The sequence below is a fragment of the Apostichopus japonicus genome, chromosome 15, assembly GCF_037975245.1.
Source record: "Apostichopus japonicus isolate 1M-3 chromosome 15, ASM3797524v1, whole genome shotgun sequence".
NCBI classification, from domain to species: Eukaryota; Metazoa; Echinodermata; class Holothuroidea; order Aspidochirotida; family Stichopodidae; genus Apostichopus; species Apostichopus japonicus.
Genome location: NC_092575.1, coordinates 4,686,455 through 4,707,757, shown reverse-complemented (window position 1 = coordinate 4,707,757; position 21,303 = coordinate 4,686,455). Strand labels below are relative to the sequence as shown.

At 38.5% G+C, this 21,303-nt stretch overlaps 1 protein-coding gene across 2 annotated transcripts in view; it reads left to right on the top strand.

Annotated features, from left to right (window-relative positions):
• The first annotated feature begins 408 nt into the window (after window positions 1-408).
• The window catches only part of LOC139980664 (synergin gamma-like), a 122,211-nt gene continuing 101,316 nt past the window's right edge, over window positions 409-21,303 (top strand). For both annotated transcript variants that reach the window (XM_071992479.1, XM_071992478.1), the window contains exons 1-7: window positions 409-552; window positions 1,404-1,426; window positions 1,605-1,726; window positions 2,427-2,581; window positions 3,157-3,368; window positions 4,980-5,099; window positions 6,025-6,457. In XM_071992479.1, coding sequence (XP_071848580.1) covers window positions 542-552; window positions 1,404-1,426; window positions 1,605-1,726; window positions 2,427-2,581; window positions 3,157-3,368; window positions 4,980-5,099; window positions 6,025-6,457 — 1,076 coding nt within the window. In that variant the 5' untranslated portion in view covers window positions 409-541. The remainder of the gene's footprint in view (window positions 553-1,403; window positions 1,427-1,604; window positions 1,727-2,426; window positions 2,582-3,156; window positions 3,369-4,979; window positions 5,100-6,024; window positions 6,458-21,303) is intronic.

Here is a 21,303-nt window from a genome sequence, read left to right as displayed (position 1 = left end):
CGCCTGAAACAAGATTGACAGGGGCAATTTTCCAAAAATAACACCCGAAATTAAAAAAAAAAGGATTTTGGATCCTGATTATGAGATATTTCGGACATGAAATCCCTATTTTAAAGTTGGGTATATGCCGCTTGGAAACCTCGGTAAGTGCCGTTTCCGGCCATCTAGAGGGTTTGTAAATCCCAAAATTTTCTTGTACGCTTCGCGCCAACTCATGGTGGCGCTACGCTTAGATAGTCAACAAGGTCATATCCCCCCACTCGGAAGTACGGATCGCCGCCCATGGTACAACCTCACTGGACCCGCGCTTGGAGTAAATTGGAGGTTTGATTCATGCGTTGAAGAATGGCACTGCACAGAAACTTCTGTCACGCCCACGTTTGGAAATTTATATTAGAATATACTGCATATTGTATTCTGGTCAACTAAAATTACCATTTTGCTTAGGCCAATCACAATTTATGCAACAATAATTTCCGTTTTTCGATTCTTTAAAGCATTGAAACAGGTTTCTAAGAATTTGGCATTTCCATTAACAGTAATGGCGTACAGGTTTGTTATATTTTCTTTTTTATTAATAATAACAGACAATTGAAAATGCCGCTGATTAAATAAGGTAACGTATTGCCTACTGGACTAGGGAAGGCTTGTGTGTACATCAAGCAAAACATACGTACTCAAGCCCAGCCTACAGTACTGAGCAAGCTAATTATTGTACTGTAGCGCGTTATGTTAGGCTTAGGTTGAATAGTAATACGATGTAAATTACATACCAAAGCTGGTCTAAACAGCTGGGAATGCTACCTGGGCTACTACTAGCCACATATGAAATAATCATGTTAGGCTTTTAGTTACATTAAATTTTTAAAGCTGATACAGTTAACATTGGAGAAAACATGAACAGGCATATAGTGTTACTTGCTAGGCCATATGGAAATTGGAATTTTAAAAATATAAGTTATGGTTAATTATGGGAGTATAGCATAGGTTAGCTTTTTACCTCACTATCTTGCTTTAGTTGGATTTTGGCTGTACATCCATATTTTCCCCATAATCTCCTGATATTTTTGGCTGGAACAATTTACAATGATAGCTTTAAATATTTGTTTTATACTTTGAAAGGTGTATATAATTTGCCTTTTTCCTTCGCCAAACTTTCCTGGTACTAAGGATTTTATGATATCTCTAATGTCATGAAAAAGAAATCACGGAAGTATGCATAATTTTTGGAAGTAACCTATGACCATGAATAAATACCCTTCATGCTTAATAACCACATATGTTGCTTTTGCCCAATTACTGATCATCTAACTAAGCTAAAGTTATTACAAGCATTGATGTTGCATTAGCATTGTTATCATCATTTTATAATCATTTTGCAAATTTTTTAAATTTCTTTTTAGGCCTCCATTCGGGTATAACCCAGGTAAGTACAAATTTATGTATTTAAATAGGTCACAACTAAAATGATTATTTATAATGACAAATGCTTTGGACCCTAACTCCCAAATGCATGATAGGACTTTTAACAGTATTTATACTAAAAACTGCGTCTTGTTAATTTCTTTTAATTACTTATCGTTACTGTTCTGTGTTGTTTATAGGTCTCCAGCAGGGGCAGCAACCCAGCCCAGGACAGATGATGCAGGCACCTCAACAATACCATCCTGGAGCTGGGATGATGCAGCAAGGATACCAGATGCAAGGACAGGGGGGTATGGTCATGGTACGTTTTAAGTGGTCCTACTAATTAATTTTCAAACGTTTTTGCGTCCTAGAGAAGTGTTCAAACGCAGCTTTTGTGTTCTTATTAAAGCAAATGGTTCATAAGTTTCATTAAATACAACACAAGTCCATTCCTCACATGCATGACCAACCTTGCCAATTTGGGGCTATTCTAACTTTAGTCATATCTCTTGCAATCAAAGCACATTGGAACCAAGATGGGTACTCTTGTGAAAGTATTCTGGGCTTTGGCTAGGTGTGGATATTTGTTTTGAAAAGTAAGATGTTTTTGTTGAGATATAAAAAAATTGTTGTGATAAGTGAATGCAAAATCACAATGTCAAACAAATATATCTTATTTTCAGAGTTTTCATTATTGGCAGTACAGAAAGGACTTCACTGCATCAAAATAATACCCACTTTTTTTTTGGCAACATAACACTCAAGCATGTTAGCAACCACCACTTGCTCTGGACAAAATTTGTAGCACATTGTAAAATGCATTAGAGTGTGTTACATTGTCCTAGTAATTCTGGTGTAGTCACATTTCTGATGAGATGACCTTATATAAGACCTGTATGTTTAGTCTTTGTCATTCAGCCACTTTTGATTAGTGTACTTGGATGTTTAAAAGTGATATATATAGAAACAAAACTTGAAATTATTTTATTAACAATATGAAATGTATTCATATTATCCAGGCACCTGGCATGTATTACCCAAACCAACAACAAATGATGATGCAGCAAGGATTTGTACCATCTCAGCAAATGATGGTTCCTGGCCATGGCCAGCCTCAGCAGGCTCAACAAATGATGGGTCCTGGTCATGGCCCCCATCAACAAGCTCAGCAGATGTGAGTATAGATGGCATGGGTGTGAGAGTCTGAGTTTTTTTTTTGTTTAGCAGAAAGTTGACTGAGCTCCATGACTATTGATGGGTATTTTATTTCTTCAGAGGTTAAAATTGTCAAATGTATTGGTGAAGGTGTCCTTACAAGTCATGTCTTTGAAACACACACGTCTATCTTACCATCCTCATCTCAAGAATGGAAGAACACTCGAATATTTAAGCTTGTGAGTGCTTTAAACAAGCAACCCCCCGCCCCCCACTCCAATCCCCAAAACAGACTAGGAGAGTTGTTACTTTTAAGTTTGAAAACAGGAGTAGACTGATACAAGCATCCATTTCTTCACAAGTCCTATTATGGTTGTCGTTACATAGTCATCCCCCCCTCCTTCCTCACCTCACTCCCACCTTTCCCTTACACTTGCCCCTCTCCAGTAACAAAAAAAATTGTCATCAAACAGAAGGTACCAGTATTTCACATCACTATGGAAGCTGAAATCTGCTGTTGCTATGAAAGATGAAGTAAAGATTATTGATGTGAGTGACCCAAAAAAATTCACACAAATTCTGAAATGTTTGCAGGATGCACCCTCTACAACAACAACAACAGAATCAGCAACCTCAGACAGAAGAGGACAAGAAGAGAGAAGAAAAGATGAAGAAGGCACGATACTTTCAGGAGCAAAAGATGAAATTGCAACAGTTTGGTAAAGGAGCAAAACCCGGTCTCAGTCTTGATATGACCAGTTCTTTGGTGGATAGTCTCGGTGGTTCCAAGAGACCTCCTGCACAAGGTCAGTTTATAAGGATCTGTTTCCTAGTATTGAAACCCAGTTAGGGTAGTCCTCCTGTACTAGTTTTGCTGGAAAAAAAAAGAATTGAGTTTTAATCAATCCATCAATCAATCAGAAGACATTTATATAGCGTCAAAGTCAACAGAAATTGTTCAAAGGCGCTATTAGCCTTGGTCATTGGTAACTTGTCACACCTAAACACCAAAGTGTGCGAAATTCAATCAATCTCTCCTGGGGAACCACAGTGCACCACAATCACATGTCCCCCGGGGGACTTCCCATAGGGTGCAGCCAGAAACTGGCGCACGCAATTATATTTACAAGTTACCTCGCAAGTCCCCATTTATACACCTAGGTGAAGAGAGGCAATGGAGATAAAGTGCCTTGCCCAAGGACACAACGCAATGATCTGGCCAGGGCTCAAACCTGTAATCCTTAGATCACCAGTCCACTGCCTTAACCACTTGACCACAACGCTCCCTACTTTGCAAAGTATAGACAAAAAACTCAGATGAGGGGACACATGGATGTACACTGTACATGCTATCGAATTTGGTATATGAGAAGCTTAGGGCTCTGTTTGTTCTGAAAAAAAACCCAGGAAAAGTAAAACACAAAAAAAAAAATAACTGTTGCAAAAACATTGTAAGGATACACTTTTGCTGGGACTATATAATTGATAGGTTTGGCAAGTCACTTCACAATGACTGAATTCATAGAGAAATGTACAGGCCTTGAAGGGAAAGCATGTTGTAGACATGAACATTTTTGTGAAAATATGAACATTATTGTAATAGGGATCTTCAGCGTTTCGTAACAGAGCCGTAGGTATGGCCATGGGTCCTGATGGGGGTTTACAGATCTCCTCCAAAGATTTTGAACAGGGCTGTAACATATCTCAATCTATGTGCGAGTCGTGAAAATATGTAGACCTAGAAAGATCTCGTCTCCAATAATTACGGGAAGAATCGCAGCTATGAGTCCAAAGAGTTGGATACAATTTTACTGACGCTTAATAGCTTAAACTCAGAAAATACCTCTTAGAAGCTTTCTGATTGGTTGACGACCAGACCTGTGTGTAAAGTGCCAAAGGAATGGTGGTCAACATTTCGTTGCTAAAATGTGGTAGTTAGGAGTGGTAAAAACCGTGCCTAAGTTCGAATATGTGATACTATCTGTGAATTAGTCGATGTGCAGGTACTTTGCCCAGAAGTGTTCATCAGAAGATTTCCTCAAAGGAAGTCTCAGTGATTTCAGAGACTGCAGCTTGTCAAGTTTCAGGGAACTAGAAAGGACTAATATGATGGCGTCCTCTGCTGATTAAGGGGGGGGGGGGCTGGGAAATCCCCATTCTCTGTTCTAATTAGCATCATAGTGAAGCTTTCCATGAAAGCAAGTTTGCTACAGAATAACCATAATTTTCTTTTCTTGTGGCTGTTTGTACTTGAAGACTATCTTTCTTTCATTTTTTACAGTGATATAATTGATCATGCAATGATGGAAAGATCTGAATATTGAATCAAGTTCGGTATAAAGTATTCTAGTCGTGTTTGTGAGCTTGCCCTGCACATATTTTCCAATAATCATCACCTCTTTTATCCTTCTTTTAAGGCATCAAACCCTCTCAGCCTAAACCCGTGGAGACTGATTCATTTGGGGATTTCCAATCTGTCCAGCAACAGGAAGAGGAGGAGGATGACTTTGGAGACTTCCTCCAAGCTAGGCCGACTGGTACTTTTGATTTTCCAAATTCAACATTTCAAATCTGGATCACACTTTAACACTTGTAGTTTGTGTAGTCACTTGACCAGTTGGTATAGTCACATGACTAGTTTGTGAAGTCACATGACTGGTTGGTTTAGTCACATGACTAGTTGGTGTGGTAACATGAGTAGTTTGTGTGGTCACATGACAAATTTGTGTAGTCACTCGACCAGTTGGTGTAGTCACATGACTAGTTTGTGTAGTCACAAGACTAGTTGGTATAGTCACATGACTAGTTTGGGTGGTCACATGACTAGTTGGTGTAGTCACATGACTAGTTTGGGTGTTCACCGGGCTGTTTTGTGTGATCACAAACTGTAGCTAGGTTGTGAACTTGTGTGACTAGTCTATGTAGTCACATGACTACTTTGTGTGGTCACATGACTAGTTCGTGTAATCGCATCCACTAATGTGTGTAGTTACTTCATTATTTTTGGCAATTTCATTGTATTTTGTATGGGACCTTGCAGTAGTAACTGCTCTGGTGGTAGCATTTGTTATAAGTAGAATACACCAGAAGCTATACAGATATCTACATTGTTCAATGAATTATGCATTTGAAGGCACCATTTTGAAAGCAACAAATATGGAATATTCATGAAAATATGTGAATTAGACTTTGTATAGATATCTTTTATTTTTTCCCTTCATGTATGTTTCATTTAAAAATCCAATCCATGATGTCTCAAGATAAGATCTCATGCTTAGTCAGCATGTACAATAATGTATGCATTGGATCAATGATGAAGTTGGAGTTTCTTTATAAAAATACATCTAAGAAGAACACGTTCATGACAAAAATACAAGACATAAAGGGAGAGACCAATCTGATTTTCTGACATTTCCATATTTCCTGAATATCATCCAAGCCATTTTAAATGATTATTTTTAGCTATTCAAACCAATCACACTGGTCCAGCTCAAGATAAACCGCACGATCTTGGTAGTGATCCTCCTGGGGTACAACAGACTGAGGCCCCTCCGGAAGCCCCCCCTCCCGCCGACTCCTTCCCCGAGAAGAAGCCCGAGATAAGCTTGGAGGATATGATGATGATGTCCACGGACCTCAGCGAAGCAACCAAATCTGCAAAACCCATCCACGTGAAGAAGACCCTCAAGGACGTGAGGGTGCAACCCGCCGCGACGAAAGGTTCCACTTTCGCAGCAAGTGACAAATCCAGAACCTGGTCGTCGGACGACAACTTCTCGTCCATGTTCATGGCCAATCGACCGAAGGGCGCTCGGCCGCCGGCAGAGGAAGGTTCCGGCGAAGGTGCGGTTTTGGCAGAACAGCAGCAGCAGCCACAGATGCAGGTCCCCGAATGGTGAGTGAGGACCTCTTTGACCTCCCCTTAAATAATGGAGGAACTTTAGACAAAGAAAACAGGGATTTTGTTATGCACTGCATCAGTAGAAACAACTTTTATCCGCACAGGTTTCTTGTCAACTCTTTAACTTTTCCCAAAACTAATTTGTTTAGTTAAACATGAGCAGTTAATCAATCAAATATGGCTGGACAACCTAACCTAATCTAGAACAAAAGAATATGAAGTATCCTATCTTGTTGGACTGAGACACACAGCAATAACAGATTTGTAATTTGTCTCACGTCGTAGGGGACTCTGTGGTGGACATTGTAGAGCCCATGATAATGTCCAATGCCAGTTCTGTGAGAAACATATTAGTCCCAAATCATTAAAAGAACATAATGCTGTGACACAATATGATTATTGGGGTAAAATTGTCATCAAATGAAGTTGAAGCAAACATGCTCTCCTCCCCAACCCCCACCCCCACACCCACCTCCTCGAAAGGTTACCTATTTAGAAAGATCGTTCGTATCCTTCATGCATTTCAATGCCACCTGCTTATGTGTAGGTCTATGCTTCACCATACCTTTGATGGTTTTAATTCCCAGAGCTTTCTCTACTCAGACAAGTTTACACATTGACAAGTTTATATGCATTCCAATGCCTTTCAGAATGACTTTCAGAAATCAAGTGTAAGAGGTAGAAACCATGTCATTAAAGAAAGTAAAGCAAACTTTGGTAATTTTTCTCTGATGTCTGATGATCGCTCAAACGCGTGAAACTCTGAGTAACAACTACTAGTGTTCCACTAGTCTCAACTAGACATAAATTGTTCGGCTATTTCGGGTTCTGATTTTTGGTTCCTTGCTTTTTGCAAAGCAAGGAACCTATGCGTTCAACTTGGCGTGTGTGTGTGTGTGTTTGCGTAAGGTGGTTTACGGGGACCCGCATGTGACAACACACCTTCGCTATGGGGACTGTGAACATTGTGGGGACCTGTATCAGGTCCCCATAATGTTTTGCTAATAAAAAACTTATTTTGCATGTTTTAGATGAAAATAAGGCTTTTTAATTTTTTTTAATTTTTTCTTCTTTCTTGAAAATTTTTCAACACACATTGTGGGGACCTAAGGTATTTTTGAAGAGCGCCCCCCAAAATGTGTAACTCTATGTACAAATAGTATACAGAAAATTCAAAAGCCAGGCTCTGGTTACCAAAGCCACATTTCAAGGGCGCAGGCTGGTGTTAGCCTGGCAAAGAGGGGGGATGCCTTTTTTCAGGAAAGTGGAACTCGGTTTCAAAGAGCAAGTACATGTATTTACTCACATCATGAGATCCATCAATTGTATAACCTGCTTAGTGTTGGATAGAGCTTTTAGTATGAAAAGGAGTTTTTTAGGGGTTTACAAGAAATTTTCAGTGCAGGGTGGGGTGGGGAGGGGAGGGGGCATGGTGGCAATAATGCCAGCACCACTTTTGGTTGGCAAGCAGTGTATGGAGAAGGCTGTTGCTAAAATATGATCCCAGATTGCATGAAAATGGTATGTACTTCCCAACATTGTTTGCATCTATGCATTCTTTTGTCTGGGAGTTCATGTTTTAGAAGTTTACACCTCCATAAACAGATATAAATAGTTGGAAAGATTTCACTTAGGCCTACTAGTAGGTAATAATTGTGAATTGACCATTTGTCAATATCAATATACAAAAGCATGATACAGCCTGCTTAAATAGTAGCCGTAGCCTGTATATGCTGAAGGTATTCCATACGGGGATTTTGTCGTAAATTAATTGTTAGAACTCTTTTTTCTTCAAGGTTACAGAATAGCCTATGTAATAATATAAGAGATTTTCATAGTTTAAATACTCTCTTTCACCTAAATTTGACATACTTTTTAAGAGTTCTGTACATGCAAGTACAGAATTTATTGAAAACAAGTTCCAGGTATTCATGTATGACGAATTCAGATAAAGCATATTTTGAGTATGGACGGAATTTGGCACCTGAGCCATCTAGCGATTCTTATCAAGATCTGTCAACTTGTCACAATGCTAAACTGGTAAGTATAAATTTTATTGCTTCAGAACTATATCTGTACAAGTAATGTTGCTGTTGTAATCACTTTTATACTTTTTAGCAATTTAAAATTACACTTTAGAAGTTGCACAATGATGAGTACTATTTCTAATAACATGTTTATGCTATTTATGCAGGCTTCATGCTAATTGGTAAAACCTGCAGTTACAATTGGTGGCAGATATATACTTTACATGATTGGCATAAAAGCTTTGTATTCATATAGGCTCAATGGGAATATAAGATACAACAAAATAGAACAGAGGTTCGGTGGTTCTGTGACACTCTACTAGGCAAGAAATTGCATTCTTTCCAACCGAGATAATTTGTTTTTATTTCACTTCAAATTGTGCCATATATACGGTTTTCTGTGACACTTTAATGACAAGTAGTGTTATATGCTATGATGATTGCTCTTCACCCTGGAATTCATTCCAGCAGTTGCAACTCCTATTGTTTAATTAATGTGGTATTATTTATCTTAATCATAATTGCCCTCATGGAGATACAAGGAATGTACAACAGAAAGTTTGTAATATCTTGACATGGACATTTTCTTTATTTCTTCATATTTAGATCAAACAACTTCCACATCATCAAGGGAAAAGGAATTTTTTGTTCACTATAGATAGCTAAGGCAAGAAGCAGGTAAGTTCAGGGCATGCATACTACTCCGTAAATATGCATCAAAGTAATGCATTTATATCCCAGAGAGTATAACATCTTTAATAATATCAAACAATTCAAAGCTTTGATGTTACTCTAAATTGGTAAACTGTTTAATCTTGAATAAGGTCAGTGTAGAAAATTACCTTGTCTAACTTTTACCGGCTACCTCCCATATGTGAAACCATTATGTTGGGCAAGGGGGGAGGGGGGGGATGGTGAGGGGGCAACTGGGAAAGCAGGTTTGTATGTTAGCGCTGTCATTCGCATAGCATATTTGAAAGCATAGGATTTTATGTGAATTCATCCTTGTTGAATGGGATGGAGGGTCGGTGGGGGGGGGGGGGAAGGGGTGGATCCAAGTGACTTGGCTGCCCTCTTGGACATAATTTGCTTTTATCCCTGCTACATAAAGTTTGATATGTCTTGAAAATTACAGATTGTACACTATCACACTATCTAGCTCAGTGCATGGGGCAGTTGGTGTCGGTTACTATGGAATCAGGTACCGTATACAGGGTTAGACCTCCATAATGCCCTAATATTGTGATATTATGTCTAAATAATGTTTTCATATCATTCCACTAGTTGAGTGGGAATGAGGGGTGGTTATGATTGGAAAGCGCCATTAAGAAAATACGCTGTTGCATATGCTACATTCATACAATTTGATATATCTCAGAGAAAATATGGTTGTACACTGTTGTGGTTTTCTCATATTGTTCCAGAAAGATTTTTTTACCATTTCCAACAGCATAGATTAAGGTGATGTATATTAAATGTAATGTAGAATGGTTTTTTTTTTTTTTTCAACTATTAGGGTCCCCATAATGTGTGTGAGAATTTAATGAACAGTCTAATATTAATTTTTGACCATCTTATTTCCACCGTTTCAAAGTTTCGATGTCATTCCAAATTGGTAAACTGCTTAGACTCAAATACATCAGTGTAGAAAATTACCTTGTACAACTTTTACAGGCTCCACCTATATGTGGATCCATCATGTGGTGCAGTTAGGGGTTGGGGGGGGGGGGGTTGCTGGTTTTTTTTACCATTTCCAACAGCATAGATTGAGCTGATGTATATTAAATGCTAGGTAAAAGTTTTTTTTTTCAACTTTTAGGGTCCCCATAATGTGTGTGAGAATTTAAGGAACAGTCTAATATTAACTTTTGAACATCTTATTTCCACCGATTCAGAGTTCCAATGTCATTCCAAATTGGTAAACTGCTTAGACTCAAATACATCAGTGTAGAAAATTACCTTGTACAACTTTTACAGGCTCCACCCATATGTGGATCCATCATGTGGTGCAGTTAGGGGTTGGGGGGGGTTGCTGTTTTTTTTTTTACCATTTCCAACAGCATAGATTGAGGTGATCAGGTGATGTATATTAAATGCTAGGTAGAAATGATTTTTTCTAACTTTTAGGGTCCCCATAATGTGTGTGAGAATTTAAGGAACAGTCTAATATTAAGAAATGTTAAGAATATACACTGTTGCATATGCTACATTCAAACAATTTGATATATCTCAGAGAAAATAGGGTTGTACACTGTTACTGCATCTGGGAAAGCAGATTTGAGCTCTCATTAGGATCAAATATTTGAAAGCATATAGGACTTAATGTGAATTCATCCTTGTTGAATGGGATGGAGGGTCAGTGGGGGGGGGGGGATCCAAGTGACTTGGCTGCCCTCTTGGACATAATTTGCTTTTATCCCTGCTACATAAAGTTTGATATGTCTTGAAAATGACAGATTGTACACTATCTAGCTCATTGCATGGGGCAGTTGGTGTCAGTTAGTATGGAATCAGGTACCATATACGGGGTTAGACCTCCATAATGCCCTAATATTGTGATATTATGTCTAAATAATGTTTTCATATCATTCCACTAGTTGAGTGGGAATGAGGGGTGGTTACGATTGGAAAGCTCCATTAAGAAAATATGCTGTTGCATATGCTACATTCATACAATTTGATATATCTCAGAGAAAATAGGGTTGTACACTGTTTTGGTTTTCTCCAATTGTTTGAGAAAATTTTTTTTTTACCATTTCCAACAGCACAGATTAAGGTGTATAAAATGATAGGTAATTTTATTTTTGTTTTCAACTTTTAGGGTCCCATTATGTATGTGAGAATTTAATGAACATCTACCATTAATTTTTGACCATCTTATTTCCACCATTTCAAGGTTTCCATGTCATCCCAAATTGGTAAACTGCTTAGACTCAAATACATCAGTGTAGAAAATTACCTTGTACAGCTTTTACAGGCTCCACCAATATATGGAACCATCATGTGGAGCAGAAAGGGGGAGGGGAGGGGTAGCAACTGGGAAAGCAGGTTAGAGCTCTCATTAAGATCAAATATTTGAAAGCATAGGATTTTATGTGATTTCGTCCTTGTTGAATGGGATGGAGGGTCGGTGGGGGGGGGATCCAAGTGACTTGGCTGCCCTCTTGGACATAATTTGCTTTGAACCCTGCTACATAAAGTATGATATGTCTTGAAAATTACAGATTGTACACTATCTAGCTCATTGCATGGGGCAGTTGGTGTCAGTTAGTATGGAATCAGCTACCATATACAGGGTTAGACCTCTATAATGCCCTAATATTGTGATATTATGTCTAAATAATGTTTTCATATCATTCCACTAGTTGAGTGGGAATGAGGGGTGGTTACGATTGGAAAGCTCCATTAAGAAAATATGCTGTTGCATATGCTACATTCATACAATTTGATATATCTCAGAGAAAATAGGGTTGTACACTGTTTTGGTTTTCTCATATTGTTTCCAGAAAGATTTTTTTTACCATTTCCAACAGCATAGATTAAGGTGATGTATATTAAATGTAATGTAGAATGTTTTTTTTTTTTCAACTATTAGGGTCCCCATAATGTGTGTGAGAATTTAATGAACAGTCTAATATTAATTTTTGACCATCTTATTTCCACCGTTTCAAAGTTTCGATGTCATTCCAAATTGGTAAACTGCTTAGACTCAAATACATCAGTGTAGAAAATTACCTTGTACAACTTTTACAGGCTCCACCCATATGTGGATCCATCATGTGGTGCAGTTAGGGGTGCAAGGGCGGGGGTTGCTGTAGAGGGCAACTGGGAATGCAGGTACATAGGTTTGAGATCTCATTAATATCAAATATTTGAAAGCATAGGATTTTATGTGTATTCATCCTTGTTGAATGGGATGGAGGGTGGGGAGGGGGTGGGTCCAAGGGGCTTGGCAGGAGATTATTTGCTTTCATCCCTACTAAATAAAGTTTGATATGAAATTACAGATTGTTCACTATCTAGCTCATTGCACGGAGCAATTGGTGTGGGTTACTATGGAATCAGGTACCGTATACAGGGTTAGACCTCCATGATGCCCTAATATTGTGATATTATGTCTAAATAATGTTGTCATATCATTCCACTAGTTGAGTGGGAATGAGGGGTGGAGGTGATTGAAAAGCGCTATTGAGAAAATACGCTGTTGCATATGGTACATTCATACAATTTGATATATCTCAGAGAAAATAGGGTTGTACACTGTTACTGCAACTGGGAAAGCAGGTTTGAGCTCTCATTAGGATCAAATATTTGAAAGCATAGGATTTTATGTGAATTCATCCTTGTTGAATGGGATGGAGGGTCAGTGGGGGGGGTGGATCCAAGTGACTTGGCTGCCCTCTTGGACATAATTTGCTTTTGTCCCTGCTATATAAAGTTTGATATGTCTTGAAAATTACAGATTGTACACTATCACACTATCTAGCTCAGTGCATGGGGCAGTTGGTGTCGGTTACTATGGAATCAGGTACCGTATACAGGGTTAGACCTACATAATGCCCTAATATTGTGAATTTATGTCTTAATAATGTTTTTATATCATTCCACTAGTTGAGTGGGAATGAGGGGTGGAGGTGATTGGAAAGCGCTATTGAGAAAATACGCTGTTGCATATGCTACATTCATACAATTTGATATATCTCAGAGAAAATAGGGTTGTACACTGTTACTGCATCTGGGAAAGCAGATTTGAGCTCTCATTAGGATCAAATATTTGAAAGCATATAGGACTTAATGTGAATTCATCCTTGTTGAATGGGATGGAGGGTCAGTGGGGGGGGGGGTGGATCCAAGTGACTTGGCTGCCCTCTTGGACATAATTTGCTTTTGTCCCTGCTATATAAAGTTTGATATGTCTTGAAAATTACAGATTGTACACTATCACACTATCTAGCTCAGTGCATGGGGCAGTTGGTGTCGGTTACTATGGAATCAGGTACCGTATACAGGGTTAGACCTACATAATGCCCTAATATTGTGAATTTATGTCTTAATAATGTTTTTATATCATTCCACTAGTTGAGTGGGAATGAGGGGTGGAGGTGATTGGAAAGCGCTATTGAGAAAATACGCTGTTGCATATGCTACATTCATACAATTTGATATATCTCAGAGAAAATAGGGTTGTACACTGTTAAGGTTTTCTCCTATTCTTTGAGAAAGATTTTTTTACCATTTCCAACAGCACAGATTAAGGTGCATTAAATGATAGGTAATTTTATTTTTGTTTTCAACTTTTAGGGTCCCATTATGTATGTGAGAATTTAATGAACATCTACCATTAATTTTTGACCATCTTATTTCCACCATTTCAAGGTTTCCATGTCATCCCAAATTGGTAAACTGCTTAGACTCAAATACATCAGTGTAGAAAATTACCTTGTACAACTTTTACAGGCTCCACCAATATATGGAACCATCATGTGGAGCAGAAAGGGGGAGGGGAGGGGTAGCAACTGGGAAAGCAGGTTAGAGCTCTCATTAAGATCAAATATTTGAAAGCATAGGATTTTATGTGAATTCGTCCTTGTTGAATGGGATGGAGGGTCGGTGGGGGGGGGGGGATCCAAGTGACTTGGCTGCCCTCTTGGACATAATTTGCTTTGAACCCTGCTACATAAAGTATGATATGTCTTGAAAATTACAGATTGTACACTATCTAGCTCATTGCATGGGGCAGTTGGTGTCAGTTAGTATGGAATCAGGTACCATATACAGGGTTAGACCTCTATAATGCCCTAATATTGTGATATTACGTCTAAATAATGTTTTCATATCATTCCACTAGTTGAGTGGGAATGAGGGGTGGTTATGATTGGAAAGCGCCATTAAAAAAAAATATGCTGTTGCATATGCTACATTCATACAATTTGATATATCTCAGAGAAAATAGGGTTGTACACTGTTTTGGTTTTCTCATATTGTTTCCAGAAAGATTTTTTTTACCATTTCCAACAGCATAGATTAAGGTGATGTATATTAAATGTAATGTAGAATGTTTTTTTTTTCAACTATTAGGGTCCCCATAATGTGTGTGAGAATTTAATGAAGTCTAATATTAATTTTTGACCATCTTATTTCCACCGTTTCAAAGTTTCGATGTCATTCCAAATTGGTAAACTGCTTAGACTCAAATACATCAGTGTAGAAAATTACCTTGTACAACTTTTACAGGCTCCACCCATATGTGGATCCATCATGTGGTGCAGTTAGGGGTGCGGGGGGCGGGGGTTGCTGTAGAGGGCAACTGGGAATGCAGGTACATAGGTTTGAGATCTCATTAATATCAAATATTTGAAAGCATAGGATTTTATGTGTATTCATCCTTGTTGAATGGGATGGAGGGTGGGGAGGGGGTGGGTCCAAGGGGCTTGGCAGGAGATTATTTGCTTTTATCCCTGCTAAATAAAGTTTGATATGTCTTGAAAATTACAGATTGTTCACTATCTAGCTCATTGCACGGAGCAATTGGTGTGGGTTACTATGGAATCAGGTACCGTATACAGGGTTAGACCTCCATGATGCCCTAATATTGTGATATTATGTCTAAATAATGTTTTCATATCATTCCACTAGTTGAGTGGGAATGAGGGGTGGAGATGATTGGAAAGCGCTATTGAGAAAATACGCTGTTGCATATGCTACATTCATACAATTTGATATATCTCAGAGAAAATAGGGTTGTACACTGTTACTGCATCTGGGAAAGCAGATTTGAGCTCTCATTAGGATCAAATATTTGAAAGCATATAGGACTTAATGTGAATTCATCCTTGTTGAATGGGATGGAGGGTCAGTGGGGGGGGGGGTGGATCCAAGTGACTTGGCTGCCCTCTTGGACATAATTTGCTTTTGTCCCTGCTATATAAAGTTTGATATGTCTTGAAAATTACAGATTGTTCACTATCTAGCTCATTGCACGGAGCAGTTGGTGTCGGTTACTATGGAATCAGGTACCGTATACAGGGTTAGACCTACATAATGCCCTAATATTGTGAATTTATGTCTTAATAATGTTTTCATATCATTCCACTAGTTGAGTGGGAATGAGGGGTGGAGATGATTGGAAATCGCTATTGAGAAAATACGCTGTTGCATATGCTACATTCATACAATTTGATATATCTCAGAGAAAATAGGGTTGTACACTGTTAAGGTTTTCTCCTATTCTTTGAGAAAGATTTTTTTACCATTTCCAACAGCACAGATTAAGGTGCATTAAATGATAGGTAATTTTATTTTTGTTTTCAACTTTTAGGGTCCCATTATGTATGTGAGAATTTAATGAACATCTACCATTAATTTTTGACCATCTTATTTCCACCATTTCAAGGTTTCCATGTCATCCCAAATTGGTAAACTGCTTAGACTCAAATACATCAGTGTAGAAAATTACCTTGTACAACTTTTACAGGCTCCACCAATATATGGAACCATCATGTAGAGCAGAAAGGGGGAGGGGAGGGGTAGCAACTGGGAAAGCAGGTTAGAGCTCTCATTAAGATCAAATATTTGAAAGCATAGGATTTTATGTGAATTCGTCCTTGTTGAATGGGATGGAGGGTCGGTGGGGGGGGGGGGATCCAAGTGACTTGGCTGCCCTCTTGGACATAATTTGCTTTGAACCCTGCTACATAAAGTATGATATGTCTTGAAAATTACAGATTGTACACTATGTAGCTCATTGCATGGGGCAGTTGGTGTCAGTTAGTATGGAATCAGGTACCATATACAGGGTTAGACCTCCATAATGCCCTAATATTGTGATATTATGTCTAAATAATGTTTTCATATCATTCCACTAGTTGAGTGGGAATGAGGGGTGGTTATGATTGGAAAGCGCCATTAAAAAAAAATATGCTGTTGCATATGCTACATTCATACAATTTGATATATCTCAGAGAAAATAGGGTTGTACACTGTTTTGGTTTTCTCATATTGTTCCAGAAAGATTTTTTTTACCATTTCCAACAGCATAGATTAAGGTGATGTATATTAAATGTAATGTAGAATGTTTTTTTTTTTTCAACTATTAGGGTCCCCATAATGTGTGTGAGAATTTAATGAAGTCTAATATTAATTTTTGACCATCTTATTTCCACCGTTTCAAAGTTTCGATGTCATTCCAAATTGGTAAACTGCTTAGACTCAAATACATCAGTGTAGAAAATTACCTTGTACAACTTTTACAGGCTCCACCCATATGTGGATCCATCATGTGGTGCAGTTAGGGGTGCGGGGGGCGGGGGTTGCTGTAGAGGGCAACTGGGAATGCAGGTACATAGGTTTGAGATCTCATTAATATCAAATATTTGAAAGCATAGGATTTTATGTGTATTCATCCTTGTTGAATGGGATGGAGGGTGGGGAGGGGGTGGGTCCAAGGGGCTTGGCAGGAGATTATTTGCTTTTATCCCTGCTAAATAAAGTTTGATATGTCTTGAAAATTACAGATTGTTCACTATCTAGCTCATTGCACGGAGCAATTGGTGTGGGTTACTATGGAATCAGGTACCGTATACAGGGTTAGACCTCCATGATGCCCTAATATTGTGATATTATGTCTAAATAATGTTGTCATATCATTCCACTAGTTGAGTGGGAATGAGGGGTGGAGGTGATTGGAAAGCGCTATTGAGAAAATACGCTGTTGCATATGGTACATTCATACAATTTGATATATCTCAGAGAAAATAGGGTTGTACACTGTTACTGCAACTGGGAAAGCAGGTTTGAGCTCTCATTAGGATCAAATATTTGAAAGCATAGGATTTTATGTGAATTCATCCTTGTTGAATGGGATGGAGGGTCAGTGGGGGGGGTGGATCCAAGTGACTTGGCTGCCCTCTTGGACATAATTTGCTTTTGTCCCTGCTATATAAAGTTTGATATGTCTTGAAAATTACAGATTGTACACTATCACACTATCTAGCTCAGTGCATGGGGCAGTTGGTGTCAGTTACTATGGAATCAGGTACCATATACAGGGTTAGACCTACATAATGCCCTAATATTGTGAATTTATGTCTTAATAATGTTTTCATATCATTCCACTAGTTGAGTGGGAATGAGGGGTGGAGGTGATTGGAAAGCGCTATTGAGAAAATACGCTGTTGCATATGCTACATTCATACAATTTGATATATCTCAGAGAAAATAGGGTTGTACACTGTTACGGTTTTCTCCTATTCTTTGAGGAAGATTTTTTTTACCATTTCCAACAGCACAGATTAAGGTCTATAAAATGATAGGTAATTTTATTTTTGTTTTCAACTTTTAGGGTCCCATTATGTATGTGAGAATTTAATGAACATCGCTACCATTAATTTTTGACCATCTTATTTCCACCATTTCAAGGTTTCCATGCCATCCCAAATTGGGAAACTGCTTAGACTCAAATACATCAGTGTAGAAAATTACCTTGTACAACTTTTACAGGCTCCACCAATATGTGGAACCATCATGTGGAGCAGAAAGGGGGAGGCGGGGGGTAGCAACTGGGAAAGCAGGTTAGAGCTCTCATTAGGATTGAAAGCATAGGATTTTATGTGAATTCGTCCTTGTTGAATGGGATGGAGTGTCGGTGGGTGGGGGGGGGGGATCCAAGTGACTTGGCTGCCCTCTTGGACATAATTCGCTTTTATCCCTGCTACATAAAGTTTGATATGTCTTGAAAATTACAGATTGTACACTATCTCACTACCTAGCTCATTGCATGGGGCAGTTGGTGTCGGTTACTATGGAATCAGGTACCGTATACAGGGTTAGACCTACATAATGCCCTAATATTGTGAATTTATGTCTTAATAATGTTTTCATATCCTCATTAGTTGAGTGGGAATGAGGGGTGAAGATGATTGGAAATCGCTATTGAGAAAATACGCTGTTGCATATGCTACATTCATACAATTTGATATATCTCAGAGAAAATAGGGTTGTACACTGTTACTGCATATGGGAAAGCAGATTTGAGCTCTCATTAGGATCAAATATTTGAAAGCATATAGGACTTAATGTGAAATCATCCTTGTTGAATGGGATGGAGGGTCAGTGGGGGGGGGGGGATCCAAGTGACTTGGCTGCCCTCTTGGACATAATTTGCTTTTATCCCTGCTACATAAAGTTTGATATGTCTTGAAAATGACAGATTGTACACTATCTCACTACCTAGCTCATTGCATGGGGCAGTTGGTGTCGGTTACTATGGAATCAGGTACCGTATACAGGGTTAGACCTCCATAATGCCCTAATATTGTGATATTATGTCTAAATAATGTTTTCATATCATTCCACTAGTTGAGTGGGAATGAGGGGTGGAGATGATTGGAAATCGCTATTGAGAAAATACGCTGTTGCTACATTCATACAATTTGATATATCTCAGAGAAAATAGGGTTGTACACTGTTACGGTTTTCTCCTATTGTTTGAGGAAGATTTTTTTTACCATTTCCAACAGCACAGATTAAGGTGTATAAAATGATAGGTAATTTTATTTTTGTTTTCAACTTTTAGGGTCCCATTATGTATGTGAGAATTTAATGAACATCTACCATTAATTTTTGACCATCTTATTTCCACCATTTCAAGGTTTCCATGTCATCCCAAATTGGTAAACTGCTTAGACTCAAATACATCAGTGTAGAAAATTACCTTGTACAACTTTTACAGGCTCCACCAATATATGGAACCATCATGTGGAGCAGAAAGGGGGAGGGGAGGGGTAGCAACTGGGAAAGCAGGTTAGAGCTCTCATTAAGATCAAATATTTGAAAGCATAGGATTTTATGTGAATTCGTCCTTGTTGAATGGGATGGAGGGTCGGTGGGGGGGGGGGATCCAAGTGACTTGGCTGCCCTCTTGGACATAATTTGCTTTTATCCCTGCTACATAAAGTTTGATATGTCTTGAAAATTACAGATTGTACACTATCTAGCTCATTGCATGGGGCAGTTGGTGTCAGTTAGTATGGAATCAGGTACCATATACAGGTTTAGACCTCCATAATGCCCTAATATTGTGATATGTCTAAATAATGTTTTCATATCATTCCACTAGTTGAGTGGGAATGAGGGGTGGTTACGATTGGAAAGCTCCATTAAGAAAATATGCTGTTGCATATGCTACATTCATACAATTTGATATATCTCAGAGAAAATAAGGTTGTACACTGTTTTGGTTTTCTCATATTGTTCCAGAAAGATTTTTTTTTACCATTTCCAACAGCATAGATTAAGGTGATGTATATTAAATGTAACGTAGAATGTTTTTTTTTTTCAACTATTAGGGTCCCCATAATGTGTATGAGAATTTAATGAAGTCTAATATTAATTTTTGACCATCTTATTTCCACCGTTTCAAAGTTTCGATGTCATTCCAAATTGGTAAACTGCTTAGACTCAAATACATCAGTGTAGAAAATTACCTTGTACAACTTTTACAGGCTCCACCCATATGTGGATCCATCATGTGGTGCAGTTACGGGTGCGGGGGGGGGGGCGGGGGTTGCTGTAGAGGGCAACTGGGAATGCAGGTACATAGGTTTGAGATCTCATTAATATCAAATATTTGAAAGCATAGGATTTTATGTGTATTCATCCTTGTTGAATGGGATGGAGGGTGGGGAGGGGGTGGGTCCAAGGGGCTTGGCAGGAGATTATTTGCTTTTATCCCTGCTAAATAAAGTGTGATATGTCTTGAAAATTACAGATTGTTCACTATCTAGCTCATTGCACGGAGCAATTGGTGTGGGTTACTATGGAATCAGGTACCGTATACAGGGTTAGACCTCCATGATGCCCTAATATTGTGATATTATGTCTAAATAATGTTGTCATATCATTCCACTAGTTGAGTGGGAATGAGGGGTGGAGGTGATTGGAAAGCGCTATAAAGAAAATACGCTGTTGCATATGGTACATTCATACAATTTGATATATCTCAGAGAAAATAGGGTTGTACACTGTTACTGCAACTGGGAAAGCAGTTTTGAGCTCTCTTTAGGATCAAATATTTGAAAACATAGGATTTTATGTGAATTCATCCTTGTTGAATGGGATGGAGGGTCATTGGGAGGGGGGGGTGGATCCAAGTGACTTGGCTGCCCTCTTGGACATAATTTGCTTTTATCCCTGCTACTTAAAGTTTGATATGTCTTGAAAATTACAGATTGTACACTACCTAGCTCATTGCATGGGGCAGTTGGTGTCGGTTAGTATGGAATCAGGTACCATATACAGGGTTAGACCTCCATAATGCCCTAATATTGTGATATTATGTCTAAATAATGTTTTCATATCATTCCACTAGTTGAGTGGGAATGAGGGGTGGAGATGATTGGAAATCGCTATTGAGAAAATACGCTGTTGCTACATTCATACAATTTGATATATCTCAGAGAAAATAGGGTTGTACACTGTTACGGTTTTCTCCTATTGTTTGAGGAAGATTTTTTTTACCATTTCCAACAGCACAGATTAAGGTGTATAAAATGATAGGTAATTTTATTTTTGTTTTCAACTTTTAGGGTCCCATTATGTATGTGAGAATTTAATGAACATCTACCATTAATTTTTGACCATCTTATTTCCACCATTTCAAGGTTTCCATGTCATCCCAAATTGGTAAACTGCTTAGACTCAAATACATCAGTGTAGAAAATTACCTTGTACAACTTTTACAGGCTCCACCAATATATGGAACCATCATGTGGAGCAGAAAGGGGGAGGGGAGGGGTAGCAACTGGGAAAGCAGGT